The sequence below is a fragment of the Rhinolophus sinicus genome, chromosome 17, assembly GCF_057876585.1.
Source record: "Rhinolophus sinicus isolate RSI-liver-muscle chromosome 17, RSI-T2T, whole genome shotgun sequence".
Classification (NCBI taxonomy): domain Eukaryota; kingdom Metazoa; phylum Chordata; class Mammalia; order Chiroptera; family Rhinolophidae; genus Rhinolophus; species Rhinolophus sinicus.
Window position 1 is genome coordinate 128078753 of NC_142517.1, and position 24646 is coordinate 128103398.

Here is a 24646-nt window from a genome sequence, read left to right on the forward strand (position 1 = left end):
GCCTGGCTGGGTATGGGCCCTGGGCAGGAGGAAGTTGGCAGGCTCCAGGAAGTGAGAAAGGGTTAGGTGTTCAGAGCAGACATGGCAATCAGGAAGGGTGGTACAAGGAGAGACTGAAAGAATGAGCGAGGTAGATCTTGTAGTACTTGTTAAGGATTGGGGACTTTGTTCTAAGGTCAACAGTAAGCCATTGAAAGGTTTTAAGCAAGGGGGTGACATGAACTTTATCATTTAATAAGATGATCCTGGCTTGTGTGGAGGATGGCTTGGGTAAGAGTAATTTTGAACAAAACCAGTAAGGAAGCTTCTGCCTAGTCCGGGTATGACATAGTGGCAGCCTCAATTCAGGGGGTGGCAGTGGAGATGGTGAGAAGGGGACAGATTTTGGAGGTATACCTGACAGGCTTAGGGACTGACTGGATGTGGGAGGAAGGGGGAGGAAGTAGAGCAGGACAACTTGTAGGTTTCCGGGTAGAAAATCTCAGTGAGCAGCAGTAGAGTTTATTAAGAGTGGGAACAGTGGAGAGGGAGCAGGTTTGGGTGGGTGGCTGGTCATTAATTCAGCTTGGACATGTCCCATTACAGCTGCAGGTGAGCTCTCCAAGGCATGAAGTTGAGTAGGCAGTTGGCTGTAGGGGTCTGGCTGTGGACGTCTCCTGAGCCTGGCAACACTGATTTGGGAATTGTATCTGCCTAGGGATGGAATTTCAAGTCACAGGCATGGAGGAGGTGCCCAGGGAGAGGGAGTGAGAGGAATTTAGAGAGGTAAGGACAGCATCTGGAGGTACTCTGCCATTGGAAGCTCAGCCAGTGAGATAACAGATGAGGAATAATCTTAAAAATAATTAAATCAGGATGTTATTGTTGGACGGATTTACTATGTATAATAATGTACACCTCTGACAGTTATTGCTACACTCGGATAGGGGAGATTATAATTAATGTTCCCAGATCTGCAAGACTATATCCTCAAAGTTCTTTTTACCCCTATTAAAAGGAAAACCCACCAGGAGGAAATTCTTATCATGTCGTGCAACAGTAATTTCATTTCCAAATCATGAACAGGAAGGCATCCTCATCTGATCATTCTCACACAAAACCCTATCTTAGGAGCCTGATACCATCTCTTCAACTTTCCTGACAGCTTCACGGTGTCATTTGAGACCTTCAGCTCTAAATCAAAAACAGCGTGAGCCGGGCTCCTACGTGAACCCCTTTAATATCTCTCCCATCAACTGATTTCATTTTTTGCCTCCTGTCCTGGTATTTGGCTGTAGATTGTTCCAGGAATTTCTTTGGTAACTTACATGATATGAGTAGATAATGGGGAACTGAACTCATTTTTTTTAATTTACTTTGAAACCAGATTCTAGATTGTATTTGTGGAGAGGGGAAGAGCCAGCCCGTGATGGGTAAGAATAGGCTTCACCTGTTAATTTAAATGAATTTTCATAGGAAAGTGTCCTTCTGCAAAACTCTTCCTATGCATGGGAGTGGCGGTGGGGTAGAGGTTATTTCCTTCCATAAAATAAATCCAATCAAAAGCAGACATTCTGCAGCAGTCTAGCCTGCCACACTCCTATTCAAAGCTAGTTTGCATCTTTGAATTCCATCAAGCTTTTCTCTTCGTAACAGGGAAGCTTTTTGTGTTCGCCTTAAATGAAAAAAGGCCCTTTCAAGAGGGATACCTTTCCTTGTCATAGAGATGTGGTTTTTTTTTTGGAGCGGGGGGCGGGGGGGGGTCTTTATTTTTTTCACAGCTGAGATTCTGTTCTTTACCATAACACTCATAGGAAGATACTTATTTCTGAACTTAACGGCTATTTGAATTGAAATGCCTTCACTTGAATTTGAGACTCAGAAAGCATTTGATTTTTGATCCTCTGAGGGGTCCTCCAGTGGAAGGCAGGCAGCTGAGCAATGTGTCGAAAAGCATGTACTTGACCAAACTGCCTGGGTTTACCTTCTGGCTCTGCCCTTGTCAGCTGTAAGTTTAGTCAGGTCATTTAACCTAATCACACCTCACATTTCTTATCTGTATAATAGCAATGAGATTAAGGAATGGCTATCTATGTGGGCCTTATTGTAAGGTTGGAATAAGCAAGTGTAAGGTAAGTGCTTAGAGAGTGTCCGGAATATATCTGCACTGTATTCATTCTAGCTGGCATTACCTCTAGGTGGGCTCCTGATTGGACTGTGTAAGGAGTAGAACGGGTTACCAGTCATCGATCGCTGCTATGCTCAGTGCTTTATGTGCTTGTATCCCCTTTAGCTTTTCTTACAATGAGTCCATGAGGTGGATGCTATTATTTTATCCATTTCACAGAGATGTAAGTCAGTGGTCACGCAGCTGGGAAATAGCAAGGCTGAGTGAGGTGCAATCCTAGGTCTGTCTGACTCCAAATTGCAGCCCTTACTCCTTCTGTAGCGCAGAGCCTGTGGTTACGTGGCCATGGGGGCTGGGTGAAAGTGTGGGTGTGCGCCCAAGGGTGGAGTGAGGATGGAGGAAAGAAGCAAGGGTCAGCGTCATCAGCAGTGGAGGCCTTCTTAGCCTAGTGAACCAGATGATCAGGCAGGTATGTCCCTTGTCATTCCTCCTAGAGAGGAATTGTGTGGGGATGGGGAGTTGGGGAGATCCTCAGGGCTCCCGTCTTCCTGGAATTGGGAGTTTTTCCTTCTTCTTTCAATCTTCTATCAATTGGCTCCTCTGTTACAGACTCCACTTCTTGTCTCTCTAATTCCTTTAAACCCCAACTGCCCGTGAGAGGAATAAATGAGTCAACACCTTAGGACAAAGTAGTGGGAGCCCCATTTCCAGGTAGGGACAAGAATGGTGGCCTGGGAATCAGGAGACATCAGTCCTGGTCCTCTCTCTGCTATTGATTTGCACAATAATCCTAGTAAAGTCACGGAATCTTTCTGGGCCCTAGCGGTGAGTTTAGGATTGGGAGGTATCTGACATCTGATGGTTCTAGCAAGACTTCTCCTAGATCTGTGACCTCTAGGAGCTATCTTGGTGGCAGTGAGGATGGTGGTGAGGTGGTAGAGGAGGTGATGGAGATGGAGGTGATGGTGGTGAGTTATGGAGATGGAGATAATCGTGGAGGTGGCAATGGTCACAACTATGAGCCCTTCCATGGCAGCAGGCACTGTACTTAGCACTTCACAACCATTATCTCATTTAGTCATCCCAGCAGCTCTTGTTACCATGTTTCCCCGAAAATAAGACCTAGCTGGACCATCAGCTCTAATGCGTCTTTTGGAGCAAAAATTAATACCGTAGTACCTTGGTTTTCAAACGTCTCTGTTGACGAACATTTCGGTTTACGAACGCTGTAAATTTTATGGATCTATGGTATCATCAGACAGTAATATTCATGCTAAATTTGCAGTTTTAGGGGTTGATTTTAAAGGTCTGGAACGGATTATTCCATTTTGCATTACTTTCTATGGGGAAACCGTGCCTCAGATTTCGAACGTTTCAGAACTCGAACGGTCTTCTGGAACGGATTACATTCGAAAACTGAGGTACCACTGCATAAGTCCTGGTCTTATTTTAATATAATGTAAAACTGGGTCTATAATATAGTATAACATAATGTAATACCAGCTTTTATATTAATTTTTGCTCCAAAAGATGCATTAGAGCTGATTGTCTGGCTAGGTCTTATTTTTGGGGAAACACGGTATCTCCATTTTGCAGATGAGCAGCCTGAGCTTTAGAGTAAAGCTGATTGTCTCTTGGTGGATGGAGTTACCTAGATCAGATAAAGGCAAAGTGCCAGGTGCCAGGGAATATGTTATGGGGACATCTGTGATAGGCATAGAGTGGGCAGGTAGGGGTGGGTATCAATCTGGCCATAGTTATGTTCTACTCTCCCCAAATTTTCTCAGGTGGAAATTTAGGTTTCTAATTATGAAATTTCATTTTTCGGAGGCCACACACCATACAATATATACATGGTCTCCCACCCCCTTTACCAGATACTCTTCTATGTGCTTTCCTTTATTTTTCTCTAAGTTTCCCTCTTGAGCTGCAGACTCCAACCCTTATGCTTTGGGTCTTGGCCCACAGCTTCTCTGACAAAGACGAGTAAGCATCTTCATAGGCACCGTGATTTACACTATCTCCTGTGGGGACAGAGTCCCAGAGAGCAGTTTCCAGGCTCTCGGCCGCTGTCGGAAAGGTGCTGGCTCGGGTAGTAGATGGCCATCAGCTGTAACCAGTTAGCCAATTAGCCACTGATATAACTGCCGTGACTGCGTTGGTTAGTTGGTTGGTTGGCAGTCAGAAAAGTGGATGGCGGATTGCAGTTAGCAAGTGGGGTTGGTTGGCAGAGAAGTGGGCGGCGTATTTTGGATCATGTGGATCCTACTTTCTGCTTCGTGTGTCTCGCCCGGCCGCCAGCGAGACGGGGGTGCAGGAAGACCCCTTGGGGTACTGGCGGATGTTTGCTCCCTGTGTCTCCAACCCAGCCGCCAGCGAGAATATAGTGATATGACTCCTCTAGCTATGGCTCCATGGGTGTTCCTTTTTGGCCTCACCATATCCTGTGTTCTTATGCGGGCAGGAGGAGTTGAGACCCCGCATGACACTCCGTGTGACAGCCCCTGGGGTGAATTATTTGGGGACAATGTCTTCCAACATATCTTTTTGGTAAATGTGGCTTTTCTATACCCTGTCTTATCCAGTGACCCTCCTCTGTATGCTGTTTGTACCTCATGCGGCCATCTTGGGAATATACAGGAAAAGAAATGAGTTTTCAGTACAGAGAACTCAGGGCTTGGAGTAGCACAGAGGGGTGGGAGAGCAAAGCTGCTGGCCTCCCAAGGCACTTTTAGAACCTAAGACTCCTTATCCCCTGTCCGGACCTCTTGGTCTTGGGGCTTCTTGCATTTCTTTGGCCTGGGGGTTCTGTTTCTTGCTTGAATGAGGTGATCCCTTCTTTCATTTCCCACTCTCTGCTTGTCTTCCCCTCGGGATGGAGGATGGAAAAGATCCAGGCACTAGCCCTGCATCAGGGCTGGTACTGACTCCTCTGGACAGGGAAGCTGGCTTCAAATCGATTCTGTGTACATTAGATAAATGCAGGAGTGTTAAATGCCCTCCTGCCAAGTCCCTCATCTGGGACCTCCAACACCCTCCTCCCTCCTTCCCACTAACATTTATTGAGCAGTTGCTATGTAAAGATTTCCTGTTATGTGCTGAGAACACAACAGTGATGATGGAGAGTCCTGACCTGGTGGAATCTATGGTCTAGTTTACACTGTGGGGTTATGATGACAGGGGCAGGAGTCAAAGGTGCTGGTGAACTCATCCTAGAGAACTTGTTATAGCCTTGCGGACACCAGGAAGGTGTGGGACAGAGTCCCATGTGCTGCCTCTGCTATGTGCGCTTGGCTGAGTGATGCTTCATCCAAGGGCTGCCTGGTTCCACGGGGCACTGAGCAGAGCTTGTGACCCGTGCAGGCACCAACAGGCTGGGAGGCCCGATGCCTGGACTCCAGGGCTGTGTGGATTTGGGCACCTTGTCCCACTTCTCTGGGGATTCTGCTGGCTCCCCCAGTAGACTCACCTCTGAGGCTTTTTCAGTGCTAACATCTTGGGCTTTTACTTCTCTACCACTTGCAGGGAACTACATGCTTTTAGAAACTGCAGACTTTTAGTATTAGTCAGTGTTTACAAGCGGCATGGCCAATGCTGGGGTGGTCTGAGTTGATCCACGGCAGGGGATGGCCCCACATTCCCACGGTCTGCAGCTTCCCAGGCAGGTATAGAGGGTGTCATGGCCCTCATGACCATCACTCACTCCTGGGCTGTGTGTCCCAAGGGCAGAAGCATTTGGCTTCACCTGAGAAAGAGCTCTGGGCTTTCACAGCTACACCACATATGGGGACTTTACTAGCAGTAGATTTAGAACAGACTGTTTGCATAGAAAGCCACACAGCATACAATTCAGATCCACATAGAAAAATATTTATTTAATGGGTTCCAGTTGATCATTTACCATGCATTCATTAAGGAGCAGAGGCACTAAACCACAATGACGACCCTAAGTGCTGCTTATTTTGAGTGCAAGTGGCTGTCCTATAACTCCCAGACAGGAGGGCGTTTTTAGAAATATATATCTGTTACTGTAGCGATTTAGTTTTTTTCCTTGTACTGAAGCTTGTAGAGCAGAGTGAGATGGATGGAATGCTTGCTCAGCAAATTGCAAGTCATTTGGAATCTGGGTGTCTGACCTCCATGTGGTGGCTGGAGCCACACTGGGGACAGAGGCCTTTCCTGGGTTCCATCAAATAGCTGGGGCCAGGACAGGACATCAAACCATCTGTTTTCTTGGACAGAGGCAGCCATCTGTGGCCTTTACATCATTTTAAAGCTGTGGCCTGCGCCCTTCTCTGAAGACCAAATCCCAACAGCTCTTCTGTCTTCTCCTATAGAACATATCTCAGTAGGAAAGAGGGCAAAAATGCAGATCGGTTGAAATGAAGGTCACTAAGCTGATGGGTCCCTGGGAAAGTGACCACAAGGTGTCCAGGCAAGCCCTGTCAGGGCCAGTGGATACGGGGTACGGAGCTGGCTCTCAGTGGGGGTATGTCCAGGGCACGGCCAACACCCATGTCCCTCACATCCTGTGTTGCTCCCAAAAGCCTCTCCGCTTTCCTTTCGCAAACTTGGCAATGAGTGGTGACCACGTCCGAGGAAGCCACCTGTTGGTTATTAAGGAACTTGCCTGCAGCTGGTGCATTCACCTGCTCCAAGTCATCCAAGAAAATGGTGGCAAAAAGGCGAGGGCGTGTGCTGGCGATGTAGGCAAGGGCTGCATATGGCTTGGTTTTTGGTGATCTTGGGAAAAGATGGAGGGGAGAAAGAAGGAATAAAACAGAGAGAAGAGAAAGGAGAGATGCCATTGATTTACCTCCTGGAGAAACACATAAAGAAAGAAGTGGAGGGGGGAAATGAAAGTACAGAAAAAAGAAAGGGAGCAGAGAGACAAAGGAGAGGAGAAGAAAGGTGGGAGGCCGGACCAAGGGGGAGGGCTGTGCTCAGGACTGAGAGGGACTGGGGGTGCTTGTCTAGGGAAGGAACTAGCGGGAGGGGATCTTAGTTACTGTCCACTCAGACTGTGGACACTCAGAACGTGATGCTTCAAAAGCAAGCGTGTGACCGGAATAGGGCCCTGCAAATGGCCATAGATCCGGGCTCTACCTGTTTGTGCTCCTCTGAACCTAGTCGTTCTCAGATCTGAGTGAGCGTCAGCCAACCGGTGGACTGTCAGGCCCCAGCCTGAGTCTGGTGCAGTAGGTCTGGGTTGGGGCCTAACATGTGCATTTCTAACAAGTTCACAGTTGAGGCTGCTGTTCCAGGAACCCCCGCTTTGGGAACCACCGTCTTAGATGTTAAGAGACTAAATCAAGGTGGTGCTGATTTGGGCTCTTGTGTTGGACAAAGTCAGTGAGTGAGATCAATGTCTTAACTGGCTGGCAGAAGCAGATTGGCAAGCACAAAATATATAAATTGAGAAAGTGCTAAAACCTTTTATTGAATGGATCTGTCTCTTCGTGGCTCTTCATTCAACTAACCATATGCTTACTTTCCACTGGCAATTGCTATTTAAATGTCAGTTGACAAGCAGATGTTCGTCACCCTACTATATGCAAGTTAATTTATTGTCCACAAATCCTGATGAAGTGTTCTCTAACCGTCCTGCTTTCCCACCTCCTCCTCCCCACCCCGCCCCTCGGTTCTGGTCACACTGATCCTTGCAGCTGTCAGAAGGTAAGCTGACATTGCATTCCTCTATCCCCTGCTCATGCCGTTTTCCAGGCTTACTCTTTCTCTTCTTTAATTTTTCTGAGTGTTCCCCCTGTGTCAAGGTCAGCTAGCCCATTTCATTGCTGCTGTAACGCTCTTCCTACACTGCTCTCATGGCCCTTTGCAGGTGGTCACCAGGCTGCAGCTGCCCCATCCTTCTCAGCTTTTTATCATCAGTGCCTAGGAGAAGGTCTAGAATAGACTCCAGCCTATCAAGAAATGTTTGCTGAGTGAATAAACAATGTGCAGAGAACTTAAATGGGGGGCTGGGTGGGAGGGAGGGGGATGTCTAACTCCTGCTTACTGTGGTCAGGGTTAGAGAGAAGTTAGAATATCGGGGCAGGAAGCGTATGAAAGGCTACACTAACCAGAGTAATCCTAAATCATACTCAACAACCCTTTTACATTCCCAAGATTTCAGTGATTCAGTAAAATGGAACTGCAACACCAGGTAGAGAAACAAATATTTGGGATTTCTTAAATCACACAAAATATCTTTGCTTGGGGAAAGATCAAATTTCCAGATCTTTTCTGCTTAGTACTAGCTAAGTATTCTTACCTAGCAGGTGCTTATATAAGATAGACGGATGGATAGATAGGTAAGTGGATGGATGGATGGATGGATGGATGGATGGATGGAGTCCTTATAGACTTGTTCACCAGGCCATGACCTGGAATCATATTTTGTTTTCTGAACATTCTTCAGCTCCCCTTTGGCTGAGCTTCACCTTCCTTTGGGGGGGTAAGGGTGGGGGTAGGAAATACGTGCCCCAGAGCTTTGTCATGTGCCTGTTCTTGAGGGACCTGTTTCTAAAACTGAGTTTGGACAGTGTTTTGAGAGGGTGTCGTGCTGACCTTAGCTGGGGTCTGAGATGGTCCTGCCTCTCATTGCATCCCATGCTTGAATGGTCAGCACTTGAGCCTCAAACTGGAAGAGAAAACAAAACTGCATTTAAATATGATAGGCTTGTTTGTCAATCTAGGGTGGAACCCAGTGTGGCAGGGTAGAGGGGGCCTCCTGCCACTCTGACCTATGAGATCTGAGTGAATCACTTTGCCTCAGCTCCATAATTTGTAGGACAAAGGAGTTCTGTGTGTGGGGGTCTCTCTTCTGTCTTCCATTCTCTGATGTCATCTGGGGCGCACACACATAGCCCCCTTCATTTTGAAGGTTAGAGGGGAGAAAACAGAGCACAGTGGCAGATGTATGCCTGCCAACGTGTCCCTGGCACATAGCTCACTGCACTTCTGAAGACTAAACCAAGGAACGCTGCTACGATGTCAGGCTTCAGTGCAGGATGTGGGACATCTGCATTACTTTTGTTTTTTCAAACAACATCAGTCTGCTGAGAATAAATCTGTGTCATCGCCTAATGGCTCTTGTCATTTTATCGTCGTGATCAGGGAGGAAAAATGGAAGTACTTTATGTGGAAAAGCAGATAAAATATGAAGGTATTTCTGAACCCAGAGTGCAAGGCTGTCTGGAGTACAATACAGATCTATCAATAATTCAGTTAAAACTGTTTACCTGCTTTACATGACTGGGTTCCGTTCACTGATCTTCATTCAAGTTCCCACTAAAGTTATTTAACTGTGGGCTGCGCCTTACATCACACAGACCAAAGCATTATAGATTTCTCCAAATGTAATATACAAGTCCAAATTGATTGCAGCCAAATGTAAATTTAGTCAAATCTTTAATATGCTCTATTAAGGCATGAATAAGACTTTAAAGCTTTATCTCAGATACAGAGTCGCTGGGGCTAGAGCTGCATCAGTTGCAAACAGCCAGAATGAAAACATCTTTGGACATGACATTTATCCTCAACAATGTGTCATCTCAAAAAATGAACTTCTCCTTTCTCAGATGTAAAAATGAGCAATTACTTGTCCTTATAAAATGACAAATTCTACAAGGATGATGGTTTGGCCCTCCCTTGCCCCTACCGGAGGCTAACCTGTATTACATTGCCCACAGGCACACACCTCCCATTTGTCATCGGTTGTACCTATATGTCCAACGCTCCATTATCCTAGAACAAAATGATCTTTCACAGCACAGGAGGAAAGACACCAGCCATTTTCCCCACCTCCAGTTGAGGTGGAGGTTGTATGTTCCAGTAGCTCTGCTAGGTGCTTGGCACAATCTGTGTCATTCCAACATGACTAGACAAGGTTTAGAATGAGAGACACAAAACAGAAATTTGTGCTTTCAGAATTATTTCGACTTTAGGTAATGTGTAGTCCCCTTATATGGAAGACTGTGTGACAAGACTGGATAAAGCTGTTCGACACTAAGGCTGAGAATGTACACTCAAAAATACGATTTGGGGTCAACGTTGGTTGCATTGTCAGAATCTTAGGATGATAAATACATTTGATGGACGTTTCCTTGGTTTGACAGGACTCTCTGGGTATGTGGCTGGGAAGGGCGCAGTTGGGGAAACAAACAGGAGGAAATAGGGAGCCTTGTGATTTTGGGGGCGCTATGAAGGATAACTTAAGCCTCTGCTGTAGCCACTAGCCACCTATGAATGGACCCAATTGAAATGTGCTGTAAATGTAAAAGCCACACTGGGTTACAAAGACTTAGTATGAAAAAAAAAAAAAAAAGATGTCATAAATAATATTAGGCTGATTATATGTTGAAACTGCCTGTGAAACAGTAATATTGGGTTAAAGAACATATTAAAACTGATTTCCTGATCCCTTTTGACTTTTTGAATGTGGCTACTTGAAATTTTAAAATTACAGGTGGCTTACATTATATTTCTAATGGACAGTGCTGCTTTCCATCCACTTTACATGGTAGAATTATGGCTCAACATTACAGTCTTGTGTTTTCTGTATTTTTCAAACTGAAAATATAAGAAACAATATTGTGTCTTTGAGAAAAAACAATACATATCATGGATTTTGGAGTTAGGCAAGCATGTGTCCTAATTATAGCACATGGGCAACTAACCTCTGAGACTCAACTTCCCCGTCTGTAAAATGAAGATAACCATTTTGATCTTACCAGGTTATTCCCAGAAGTGAGACATTAGCGGAGAGAGCTTAGCGCAGAACCTGACAAAGGGAAAACTCAATAAGTATTCGGCATTGCTCTTGGTTCTAATCTCAAGACCTGTCTGATTCCTAATCCTGGTCCATTTCTACCTCAGCTCCTTGTTTCTCTTGTTCTCCAAGATTGTATTTGGTATCATATCCACTTGCTTCTACATCAAGAAAGCCAAGATTTCCCTTTTTTCTCATCATTGAAGAACCTCAGATCTGATCCCCTGTGTTCTGCTCCTTGTTCAGACTAAGGTATCTCACTTGTCTACTTTAGCTCATTTCAATGTCAGAGCAAGAATTCTCTCCTGGCTAAAACTACAAACAAGGCCACACTCTTCATCTGCCCGGTCCTTTGCCTCAAACCTGGGATGCTGGTGTCCTGCCTTTTACCAAACTCTGGTTCTTTGGATGCGATGGTCAGTCAAGGATATTTGATGCCAGGCAAAGGGGGTGAAGGTGACAGAAGTATAAGGGTCATGCAAATAAGAGATCCTCCACTGAGCAGGAACAAAGACAGGACAGAAGAAGTGCAATCTTATAACTTCTTTCCAATTGCTCACAACCCTGCTTTCCTTCCTCGTCTTTCTTCCGCTGGCTTTAAAAGCTGTGCTATGTTCAAGCCACAATAAGTACTAGGTGGTTATCACCTTTCTAGATTGATTCTTGCTGTCTGAAGTACAAATTCCCTCAATGTAGCATAGCACACATCTAAACCCTATGTTCAATTTCCATATTCTAGGAAATAAGTCCTCAGATGAAGATAGATGGTTGTCCTTGTTCTCTGAAATTCAGTGGCAGGGAAGAGGAAACCATTGCAAACTTTGTGAAGACATATAGCTTCCCTAGGTATGCTGAGCTTCCTAGCTCCTTCACAATTAATGAGATGAACCATTCAGTCCGAGCTGCAGGAGATAAAAACGAGAAATAATGTACGGACACACTTGGAATAGCACAGGTGACTGAAAGTGCCCATGCTTCTCAAAGCAGTGGAAAAAACCCTCAATTTCCTCTGCGAGTATTTTTTTTTTTAATCAGAAAAATGTTGATTTTTGTTCCCATTCAGCAGCTGTAACTAGGTGATTCAGAATATACTCTTGACTTAAGGTGATCTTTTTTGCCTTTTCATCAGATAGGTATGTAACTTTGCCTGTTTTATTTTTAGATTTACTGAGTGTTCTTAGGGTAGCAAACTCAAAGGAAAGAAATAAGCAAATTGATTTATATTTTAAGCTTGGGCTGAGGTTGGACAGGAGAAACCCTTGGAAACTAACAGAGAGCAGAATTCCTAGGGCCCCCACAGCTGGGATTTGTGGAGGATTTGTTGTTGGGGGAGCTGGGTTATTTCTGCGTCAGAGAACACAACTAGGGCCACTCTGCCACTAGGCAGGGGACGCTCAGGCTGGTTCATGCAGGAGGGCCAACCCTGGATGCGTAAACATGGCTGTCTTTCCTGGAGCATTTTTTTTTAAGGAAATATTTACCATCAATCAGAGACAGGAACGGATCATTGCCTACAATCGCTTCCCTGTGGTGTCCTAGAAAATCAGAGGTTTGAAAATGTGAATGAATTTTCCTAATATTATTCAAATTTAGGAGAGGAAGGATGAAGCATTTCTAAAAATCCAAAACACGGCTTTAAAATATCAGCTCTGTATATGGAACTTACAATCTGGTGTCCTGTGCTCCCTCCCTCCACCTCTAGAGAAGCCAGCAAATGCACTGCATATGTCTGACCTTTTTTTTTGCCAGGCAGTGGGGTGGTTGGTGGTCACTGTAGAATAAACTCATGGAACGTGTGGTGTCAGTTGTCCGTGGTCTAATAGAATATTTTTCTGTCAGAGGTCATAGAAATAGTGATGATTATGTAAGTGAGGATGCAAATACGTGCGCATGCAAACATGTCCATGCAGTCAACTTCTGATCCACCTGGGGGGGTGGGGCACTGAGTCATGTCTCTTTAAGGTCTGGTCATTTCTGAGCTGTTGACACTGCAGCTCTGTGCCACAAAGGTAACACGCACGTTACTGGCTGAACTTGAAAGAAGTTTTCTGTTTTCCATTGTTTTTAGATAATTCTTGTTTAAAAACATTTGAAAAGAAACAGAAGTGCTGTTGCAGATATGAACGTTATAATTACAGGTATACACACCTAGTAAATGTATGTGCAAAAAACATTCTCGGTGACAACCTAGTCCTGATTTTGTTTCCCTTGAAATTGAATGCAAGATCAGTGTCCCTAAATATGCTTCTTTGTTACCAAGGGGATGCCAGTTCATTTGTCTTGAAGATATCATTGAGTCTTCCTTATGCGGACATTCTTTAAAATACAAGTTTCATCTGATATGGCTATACTGTGTACATCTGCTTTTTAAAAACGAAGACAAAACTAGATTAATGGACTACATAAAATGCTTTCTGGATACCCAACAATGAAAACATCTTTTAAATTAACAGGCATCAACGGGTATAAATAAACTGTCTAAAGCATTTAATGGTCTTTAACGCAGTTAACTCCCCCAGCCTGGAAACAGTATTAAATTCTTTTTTGCTAGTGGCAAAAGAAGCTGTCAAATACAACATTGAAAAATGGGTACCATTTCCTGGCCCGTAAGCACAGAACTGAAGGGCTAAATATTTTATGTTTCTTTCGTTGTTGTTGTGGTGGTGGTTGTACTCACGCTGTGCGCCTCCCCTCTCTCCCCCCGGTGCCTGCTCAGGGCTGATTGTGGTGACGCTGGCGGTCTGCTGGATGCCTAACCAGGTTCGGAGGATCATGGCTGCGGCCCGGCCCAAGCACGACTGGACGAGGTCCTACTTCCGGGCATACATGATCCTCCTCCCCTTCTCGGACACCTTCTTCTACCTGAGCTCGGTCATCAACCCGCTCCTGTACAACGTGTCGTCGCAGCAGTTCCGCACGGTGTTCGGGCAGGTGCTGCGCTGCCGCCTGACGCTGCAGCATGCCAACCACGAGAAGCGCCTGCGCACCTTTGTCGGTTCCACGGCGGACAGCACCTGCTCCACCCGCAGACCGCTGATCTTCGTCGCTTCCAGGCGCAATTCCTCTGCCAGGAGACCTAACAAGGTTTTCTTAAGCACTTTTCAGAGCGAGGCTGAGCCCCAGCAATTGAGTCTCGAGTCACCAGAGCCCAAGGGGGAGACGGAGCCAGCCAATTCTGCTGCAGAGAATGGTTTTCAGGAGCATGAAGTGTGAATGTCAAGTAAGGAAGCCTTGAGTGCTAACTGGCCCTCCCCTGGCAAAAGCAACATTACCTTCACACAGCTGTGACAACATAATCTGTGCCCCCATCAGGGACAGCTATGGAAGCTAGGGGCCCTGAAAAGGCAGATGCCCACTTAGGGGCCATCTAAGGGCTGATTCTGCCAGCCTGCCCATGACTCTGGTTACAGAAGGGGAGGAACTTTTGCTCCACCCCCTCCCTCCCTTTAAATACACACTGAAAATTCAGTCAGACTGAATTTATTCAGAGCTTACAAAAATGTTTTACACTGAGATCTTTCATGATTTGCAAAAGAACAAAAAGAAAGAGAATACAGACTCCCTACCCAGAATCAAAGGACACCCAGAAGAACCTTGTGGATGAGGTCAGGGGGAGCAAGGGCCGGCAGAACAATGCAGGAGGCGCTGACATCTCCTTTAGCTTCAGCAGTGTACCAAGAAGAAGGCTAATTTGAGGAGCAGGATGGTGGTGGGGAGCCCGGGCCGAAGGGCTGAGGCAGAGCTGCTCCTTTTCTTGGGCCGGGGCCCGTTGCACAGAGGGGTGTTGCAGCAGCTGATGCACACTGAGTTCAGTTTCCCTGGGGAGCAGAACGACTGATACCCCGCTGAGGCAATGAGGCAGGCCGCCGAGGATGCACACGACTTCCGGTACATGATTCCTGCAACACAGACCCACAGGAGCTGGGTTAACCTGTGCTGGCCGACAGATAGGTCCCTCTGAGCCCTTCCTTCCTCCTCTCACAGCCCAGACACTTGGTAGGCCAAAGGGGTACTTCTGGTCGTTTCGCTGAGCCCCACTAAATACAGGAGATATGTGGTAAAGAAGGAAGTCATCATTTCTCTAATTTTGTCAGAATCATTCCAAAAGCTATTTGAGATGCAATGCCAGCGAATAAAGAGCTGTCAAAACCAAAGTTCATTTATTTTTAAAGTCAGAAGTCATACTGTGTACTAGAGATTTTTACTTTTTTGTTGTTGTTGTTCAAATTATCATGCCAGATAATACCAGCTGCACATCTAGATCTTTTATCTCTGTTATTACCTTGTAAGTGACCACAGCGAGATGGCTCTCCACTATGTATTAAATTCTAGAATTTTCTGAATAAAGACCAAATCCCACTGGGAATAAATCAGATCCCTACTGAAGGGGCCTTGAGTTTTCCCAGGTTTGAGGGGTCCACTGGGTTTAGTGAGGGGGTGGCCTGGCTGGCCACGTGCCCAGGGCAACCTTATTCTCAGGGAAGAAGGTTTACCCTTAGAACATATGGTCATTTGCCAAGTCAGCATCACACAGCCAGCACTTACACACTGTGTGGGCACATAAAGGAGCATCCTGAGAAGACTGGAGGGCCCATCGTAAGAGCCCATGTGTCACGTCCAAATTGCAGCATAGCCATCAAATTACGGTAATCATATGACTTCTTAAAGCTGGATGTTTACCCAATTAAAATGATAACAGCTAAGCTTATCTAAAGCTAGAAGTTTACTCAATTCAAATGATAATAGCTGAGCTGATTTAAGTGCTTTCCTGTACGCCAGGCACTCTTCAGAGAGCTATAATGTTCTAGCTCATTTACTACCTACAACAACCCTACAAGGAAGAAACCCATGATAATCCCCATTTTACAGATGGGGTGCCTAAGGGCAAAAGAGGTTTAGTTAAAGTGGAGCAGCTGGGATTTGACCTCTATGCAGTCAAGTCTGTATTACTGTATAACAAAGCAGACAGCCAATAAACCACAAAAATGGTTTTGCTTTCTTTTTTGGGGGGGTGGGGCAGGGTGGAGGTTTACACTGAAGCTAGCTTTTGGTGTGTGTGTATGTGGTCGTTTTGTATCAGGATTGTTTTTTTTTTTTGTTTTTTTTTTTAGATATAATTGACAATTATTTTTGGTCAAATAATATACTACTAACATTACACCTGGAAGTGAATGGCTTTAGCCTCTTTGCTGCCCTGCAGGAAAGAGGGATATGACACATTCCAGCAGTAGACAGGGTACCTTTCCCTCTAACTCCCTGCAGGTATGTGAATTTGCAAGTGTTGCTTTGGACCCCCTTCTTCTCCCTTTGAGAATGGCTACTTTTGGTACAAGAGAAAACAGTAAAGAATTGAACTGCCTAAAACTTCCAAGTGGAAGGTAAAGAAATGCTGTACATTAAAAAAAAAAAATTAAAAACATGTAATTTTATGTCATTTCTTTTTCTATAACTGCACTTTTGTAAGGATTGATATTTTTAACACCATTAGAAAATCTTGGAAGGTAGCTGCTCTGGGTAAGATAAAGCCCATGGACAGAGAACGTATTACACTTTCTAAGGAGCATGCTACATACTTTAAATGGGCATTGCCCATTTATAGATTTCTCATAGTCTCTGTACTTTCTATCCATTGCCCATTTTAGGAAATTTAGTTTTACTATCTTTTTATTCTTAAATATTAAAAGTACTGTCATTTGCTAGCTTAACTTCAATAAACTTTTTTCCTTTAAGTGAATTTTAAAAATTCAGAAGTATTTACTGGATTTATTTTTCACTGTAAAAAATTTCAGACATTCAGATAAATGCAAATGCCCCTTGAACACCCCTTCCAATCCCAGGTCCTCCTTAGAGGTAAGCAATCTTCTCAGTTTTGGATGCCTCATTCCAGGCCTGTTTCTATACATTTACATATGTGCCCACAGGGAAATAAAGTATGTGTGTGCATGCACATTCGTTAATGGTACCATATCCTGTATGCTGTTCTTCAATTGGCATTTTCACTTAGTGACATGGATGAGATTTACTTTTAAGCCTAACTTTGTAGTGCTAAGGATCAGTGATGAGGTAGGCTATATAATGTGTGAGGGGAACCCTGATTTTTGCATCAGCCACCCAGGGGACACTTCCAGGTCACCTGGCTCCGGTGGTCAGTGGGGCTTACACTTGTGGTCCCACAGAACTGTATATATTTGCATTCCTTAAGCTGCTTGAGGGTCTGGCTTCTAATCAGCCTGAATCTACATGTTAAGTGAGATCCTCTCTTTGGAGATACTGACTGGTGATGGCATATCCTCAACCACTGGGAGCTATTAAAAATAAAACAGGGGGCTCGGAGAATTACAAAGGTTTTGCAAGACAACCAAGAGCAAGGGCAGGGTTGAATGATAAGACTTATCTTCTACACAAGGCCAACACTTCAAGACAGGGAGAGGTGGTTATTTCATCTAATTCCAAGAAACTAACACAGAAAGCCAAGCAAAATGAAGAAACAATGGAATATGATCCAAACAAAGGAAGATAAAACTTCAGGGGGAAATAAAAATGTAATGATCATAAAAAGTCTCACTGAACCAGGGAGAAGAATGAATGAATACAGTGAGAGTTCCAACAAAGAGAAAAGGTAAGAAAGTACCAAAGAGAAATCAGTTACTGAATACAATAACTGAACTGAAAAATACAGCAGACTAGATAAAGCAGAAGGATCAGTCAACTCAGATACAGGGCAGTGAAACTCACCCAATCAGAGCAGCAAAAAGAAGAATGAAAAAAAGTGAAGATAGGGGCCGGCCCTGTAGCTCAGGCGGTTGGAGCCCGGTGATCCTAATGCTGAAGGCTGCCGGTTCGATTCCCACATGGGCCAGTGGGCTCTCAACCACAAGGTTGCTGGTTCGACACCTCGACTCCCGCAAGAGATGGTGGGCTGTGCCCCCTGCAACTAACAATGGCAACTGGACCTGGAGCTAAACTGCACCCTCCACAACTAAGATTGAAAGGGCAACAATTTGACTTGGAAAAAATCCTGGCAGTATACACTAATCCCCACTAAAGTCCTGTTCCCCTTCCCCAATAAAATATTAAAAAAAAAAAGTGAAGATAGCTTAAAGGACAACATCAAACAGACAAACATTTGCATTATAGAAGTTCCAAAGGAAAAGAAAGAAAAAAAGAGGCAGAAAACTTCCCTAACCTGGGGAAGGAAACAGATATCCAGATCCAGGAAACACAGAGAGTTCCAAATAAGAAGAACCCAAAGAGACACATACTAAGGCACATCAAAATTTAAAGGTTAAACGTTAAAGACGAGGAGGGAATCTTAAAAGCAACAAAAGAAAAACAATTTGTTATATACAAGGGAATCCCCAAGAGACTATCAGGAAATTTTTCAGCAGAAACTTTACAGGCCACTAAGGCGTGGCAACATACATTCGAAGTGCTAAAAAAACACAGAAAAGATAATGAGAAATGAATCTAAGCATACCAGTGAACTCAAACTACAAAGGAAGAGAGTAAGAAAGGGACAGAAGAACTACAAAACAGCCAGAAAACAATTAACAAAATGGCAATAGGTACACGCGTATCAAAAATTACTTTAAATGTAAATGTACTAAATTCTCCAATCAAAAGACAGAGTGGCTAAATGGATTCAAAAAGAAACAAACAAAAACATATGACCCATCTATCTACATGCTGCCTACAAGAGACTCACTTCAGATGTAAGGACACATACAGATTGAAAGTGAAGGGGAGGGGTGGGAAAAGCTATTCCATGCAAATGTAAACCAACAGAAAGCTGGAATAGCTATACTTATATCAGACAAAACAGACTTTAAAACAAAGACTGTAATAAGAGACAAAGATTGTATATCATTACATAATGGTAAAGGGTCAACCCAGCAAGAGAATATAACATTTGTAAATATTTATGCACCCAGCACAGGAGCAGCTAAATACATAAAGCAAATATTAACAGATCAATAGGGAGAAATAGACAGCAATACAATAATAGTAGAGAACTTTAATACACCACTTACCTCAATGGATAGATCATCCAGACAGAAAATCAATAAGGAAGCAGTGGCCTTAAAAGTTATGTTAGACTAGATGGACTTAATATATATAAATTCCATCAAAAAGCAACAGAATGCACATTTTTCTCAAGTGCACATGGAATAGTCTCCAGGATAGATCATATGTTAGGACACAAAACAAGTCTTAAAAAATTTAAGGAGATTGAAATCATATCTAGCATTTTTTCTGACTAAGTGGTATGAAACTAGAAATCAATTACAAGAAGAAAACTGGAAAATTAACAAATAGGTAGAAATTAAATAACATACTACTCAACAACCAATGGGTCAACAAAGAAAAGAAAAAAATTACCTTGAGACAAAGGAAAATGGAAATACAATATACCATAATTTATGGGATGCACAAAAGTAGTTCTAAGAAGGATGTTCATAGTGATAAATGCCTATATCAAGAAACAAGAAAAATCTCAGATAAACAATTTAACATCACATCTCAAAGACCTACAAAAAGAACAAATAAAGTCCAAAGTTAGTAGAAGGAAGAAAATAAAGACCATAGCAGAAATAAATGAAATAGAGACTAAAAAGAAAATGGAAAAGATCAATGAAACCATGAGCAGGTTCTTTGAAAATATAAACAAAATTGACAAACCTTTAGTTAGACTCACATACACACACAAAAAATAATAAAACAGAAGAGGAGGCCTTACGGCTGATACCACAGAAATACAAAGGGTCAGAAAAGACTATTATGAACAATTATACATCAATAATTGTACTAGAAGAAATGGAAAAATTCCTAGAAACAACCTTCCCAGATTGAATCATGAAGAAATAGGAAATCTGAGCACACCAATTACTAGTAAGGAGATTGAATCAATAATCACAAACTTCCCAACAAACAAAGTCTAGGACTAGAAGTCTTCACTGGTGAATTCTACCAAACATTCAAAGAAGAATCAATGCCAATATTTCTCAAACTCTTCCAAAAAAAATAGAAGAGGAAGAAACACTTCCAAACTCATTTTACATGACCAGCAAGACCCTGATATCCAAACCAGACAAGGACAGCACCAGAAAAGAAAATTACAGGCCACTATCCCTGATGAACATAAATGCAAAAATATCAGATATTTTAATATATCATTAAATTCAACAATATATTAAAGGGATCAGACACCGTGGTCGAATGAAATTTATTTTAGGGATGCAAGGATGGTTCAACGTCTGCAAATCAATCTAAGTGACACACTACATTAACAAAATGAAAGATAAAAATCATATTTTAACAGATGCAGAAAAAGCATTTGACAAAATTCAACATCCATTTATGGATTGAAAAAAGAAAAACTCCCAACAAAGTGGGTATCGAGGGAATGTACCTCAACATAATAAATATCATACATGACAAGCCTATAGCTAACATCAAACTCAACAGGGAAAAGCTGAAAGCTTTTCTTCTAAGATCAGAAACAAGGCAAGGATACCCATGCTCGTCACTTTTATTCAACATAGTGTTGGATTTCCTTGCAAGAACAATTAGCCAATGAAAGAAATAAAAGGCATCCAAACTAGAAAGGAAGAGGTAAAACTATTTGCATAGTTTTGCATATATATATATATATATATATATATATATATATATATATATATATATATATATATATAATGTCCTAAAGATTCCATGAAAATAACTGTTGAAACTAATAAATGGATTCAGTAGACTTACAAGATACAAAAGCAATACATAGAAATCTGTTATGCTCCTATACACCAATAAAAAACTATCAGAAAAACAAATTAAGAAAACAATTCCATTTACAATTGCACCAAAAAGAATAAAGTATCTACAGATAAGTTTAACCAAGGAAGTGAAAGATTTGTACACTAACAACTATGACACTGATGAAAGAAATTGAAGGAGATGCAAACATATGGAAAGATATTCCATTCATATAGATTGGAAGAACTAAAGTTGTTAAAATATCCATATTTCTCAAACCAATTTACATATTCAGTGCAATTGCTATCAAAATTCCAATGACATTTTTCACAGAACAAACAATGCTAAAATTTGTGTGAAACCACAAAAACTAAACAGCTAAAGCAATCTTGATAAAGAAGAACAAAGTTGGAGGTGTCACAGCCCTTAATTTCAAACTATATTACAAAGTGATTGCAATCAAAACAGTATGGTATTGACATAAAAACTGACACATAGATCAATGGAACAGAATGGAGAGCCCAGAAATAAACCCATGCATATATGTTTAATTAATTTATGATAAAAAAGCCAAGATCACACAATGGGAAAAAAAACAGTCTCTTCAATAAAATAGTGTTTGGAAAATTGGACAGCCACATGCAAAAAAGTGATCCACTATCCTACACCCTACACAAAATTTGACTCAAAATGGATTGAAGACTTGAACACAAGACCTGAAGCACAATTCCTAAAAGAAAACATGGGTGGTAAGCTCCTTAACATAGGTGTTGACAATGATTTTTTTTTTGATCTGACACCAAAAGCAAAGGCAACACCAGCAAAAATAAACAAATGAGACTACATCAAACTAAAAATCTTCTGCACAACAAAGGAAACCATCAACAAAATAAAAAGACAACCTACTGAATCTGAGAAAATATTTGCAAATTATATACCTGATAAGGGGTTAATACCCAAAATATATAAAGAACCAATACAATTTAATGTAAACAAATTCACCCCCCCCCAAAAAAAAAAAGCAAAAAATAATCCAATCAAATAATGAGCAGAGGATCTGAATAGATATTTTTCCGAAAAGGATAAACAATGGCTAACAGGTACATGAAAAGATGCTCAACATCATTTATCATCAGGGAAATGTAAATGAAAACCACAATGAGATATCATCTCACATACGTTAGAATGACTATTATCAAAAAGACAAGAAATAACAAGTGTGTGAGGATGTAGAGAAAAGAGAACCCTTGTGCACTGCTGATGAAAATGTAAATTTGTGCAGCCATGATAGAAAACAATATGGAGATTCCTAAAAAACTTAAAAATAAAACTACCATATGATCTAGCAATTCCATTTCTGGGTATTTATCTGAAGAAAATGAAAACCCTAACTCTCAAAGACATATTTACCCCCATGTTTATTGAAGCATTTTTTGCAATAGCCAAGATATGGAAACAACCTAAGTGTCCACTGACTGATGAATGGAGAAAGAAGAGGTGCTATATGCATATATACACACACAATGGCACACTACAAAGCCATAATAAAGAATGAACTCTTGCCATTTGTAGCAACATGGATGGATCTTGAGGGCATTTATGCTAAAATAAATAATTCAGACAAAAGAGACACTTATATGTGTAATTTATACAACTACCACCACCACCCAAGCTCATAGATACAGAGAATGGACTGGTGGTTGCCAGAGGCCGGGGGTAGGGGGTGAACAGAATAGGTGAAGGTGGTCCAAAGCTGTAAACTTTGTTATAAAGTAAGTAAATCATGGGATATAATGTACAGCATGGTGACTATAGGTAATACTGTATTGAACATTTGAAAGTTGCTAAGAGAAAAAAAGTCCTAATTACAAGAAAAAAATTTGAAACTATGTATGGGGATGGATGTTAACCAGACTTATTGTGGTGAGCATTTCCCAATATACATGTTTTCAAAAAACAAAATATGGGTGGACAGTTCTTTTTTCCTCTCTCCGTTCTTTTTTAAATATTTAAACAAAGAAGTCCATGCTTCTTACTATATCCCATATACAATTATAAGAGCTCTAAAAATATTAACTAATTTAATAATTGTAATAAATCTAGCAATAATGACCATTTTGCAGATGGGGAAACTGAGGCAGAGAGAAGTAAAGTAATTTGCTTAGGGGCCATGCAGGTAATCCTATGGATTTGAAATCAGGAATCGTGGCTTTGGAATCTCTGCTCTTAACCACTCTTTTCCATTGCCTACCAAGGTATAACATGTTTCCATTGGGGGGAAAATGGCAAAAATTACATATATATACATATATCTTGCATACATATGTGTAAAACATTTCTAGAAGAACACACAGAAAGAGACAATATTGGTTGTCTCTGGGTAGGTACACTGAGTGGCCACAGGATAGAGATAGGAAAGGAAATTGTAGACACTTTACTAGTTGAAAGCAGGACAATGGAAATGAAGTACTTTTTCTAAACCTTCTGGAATAAACAGTACCCCCAAAGGACCATTTTATCAGATGCCTTCTCTTTCCCAGTATAGCACAAGTCCCTATGTCCACCAGGGGGATCCTGGGAATGAACACACCCTTAAGAAAAGAGCTACACAGAGTTGCCCCAAAGCCCAAATCTCAGGATCAAAGGGCACTTGTGTCTGTCGTCTTTCCGTTTTTCTTTTAACCTTGTCCCATGTGCTCAGATCTGGGCCCAGGAGCAGAGGAGCTGCCAAGGAAACCAGTAAGGAACCTCTCATGAATCACTGCTGAAGTGTAAATTGGCCTAAGAGCATTTTGGAAGGATTCATAATAATTTTAAAATGTACAAATCCAACAGTTGCGCTTCTCAGCATTTACCCTTCAAAACAAAACACACTTTCATGTGTGCACATCCTCAATAGGAAAAAGGTACATTTATACTATGGGATGTTAAACAACAGTTGAAAGGAAAGTGCAGAGCTCTACACTGATCTGGCTCAATACACTGATTGAATTACTCCTATATTGATCTGGTTCTCAATGAATGGAAAACTGAATTTCCAAATGATCTATAAATATACCATTTATGTATGATAAAAAAGCAGTACAATATGTGCTCTTGCAGTATGTCTGTAGGGTGTATGTATGCATGCATAGGTATGTGTGTGAGATCACATCTCTAAGTAAAATTCAAGAAGAGAGGTCCAGAAAGCTCTACTTGAGCAGTGGGCTGTAATGTAATGATATACTTTAGGGCTGGGCCATAGTCAGGAAGCACTTTTGATTTATTTGTGATATGTGAATGGTTTACAGTGGGAATGCATTCATGGATTGCCTCTGTAATGACAAATTAATAGGCAAGTATTAACTGAGTGAGCCACTTCACTGAACTCTGAGACTTGGAGCACATAGCAAGTGGCACCAGGGTGGCAGAGGGGTCCACACCACCCCACCCAGAAAACGGTGCGGCCTCACAGCACTGGAGCTTTGCTGGAACTTCAGAGGGGTTTGTCCAAGGGTGCCATGGCTCTGAGTGCTTTGGGCAAGAAGTGGTGGCTGGGCTGGAAATGGCCATGTGTTTGGCTTCCCGGCAGCTTTAAGGAAGTCCTGGGGTTCTCGACAGCTGCCCACTGCAGAAGGCCATGTCCAGGAGAAATGCCCCCAAACAGCTGAGGGATGGCCCCTTCCTTCATGACTATTTTCTTAATCACTTCTGATACACTACTGATTTTACTATTGTATCTTTATTAATAGGATGCAGTTCTAGTAATTAGAACAGTGCCTGGCACATAATGAGGGCCCAGTAAATACAGAGGACACCAAAAAAACATATACACATTTTAAGAAAGGAAAACTGTATTAAAATTGTAATACTCAATATATACGGATGACAAAAGATGAACACAAGTCACGTTTGACTTCTGCAATTGCAAGAGGTGCTCAAAGTGGTTACCGTCAGCGTCCAGACACTTCTGATTATGGTGAACTACTGCTTGAGCAACTTTTATCAAAGTGTTCACTTGTATACATTTTCTTTTTGGC

The 24646-nt window shown here is 42.3% G+C and overlaps 2 protein-coding genes across 5 annotated transcripts in view; one reads left to right on the forward strand and one right to left on the reverse strand.

Moving 5' to 3' along the window:
• The window catches only part of GPR39 (G protein-coupled receptor 39), a 203051-nt gene extending 188881 nt beyond the window's left edge, over nt 1-14170 (forward strand). Inside the window, exon 2 of the mRNA XM_074335467.2 lies at nt 13594-14170. Within this exon, the coding sequence (XP_074191568.2) occupies nt 13594-14090 (497 nt within the window). The 3' untranslated portion in view covers nt 14091-14170. The remainder of the gene's footprint in view (nt 1-13593) is intronic.
• Nucleotides 5956-24646, reverse strand: part of LYPD1 (LY6/PLAUR domain containing 1) — a 41544-nt gene continuing 22853 nt past the window's right edge. For all 4 annotated transcript variants that reach the window (XM_019731132.3, XM_019731133.3, XM_019731134.3 and 1 more), the window contains one exon: nt 5956-14776. In XM_019731132.3, the coding sequence (XP_019586691.2) occupies nt 14541-14776 (236 nt within the window). In that variant the 3' untranslated portion in view covers nt 5956-14540. The remainder of the gene's footprint in view (nt 14777-24646) is intronic.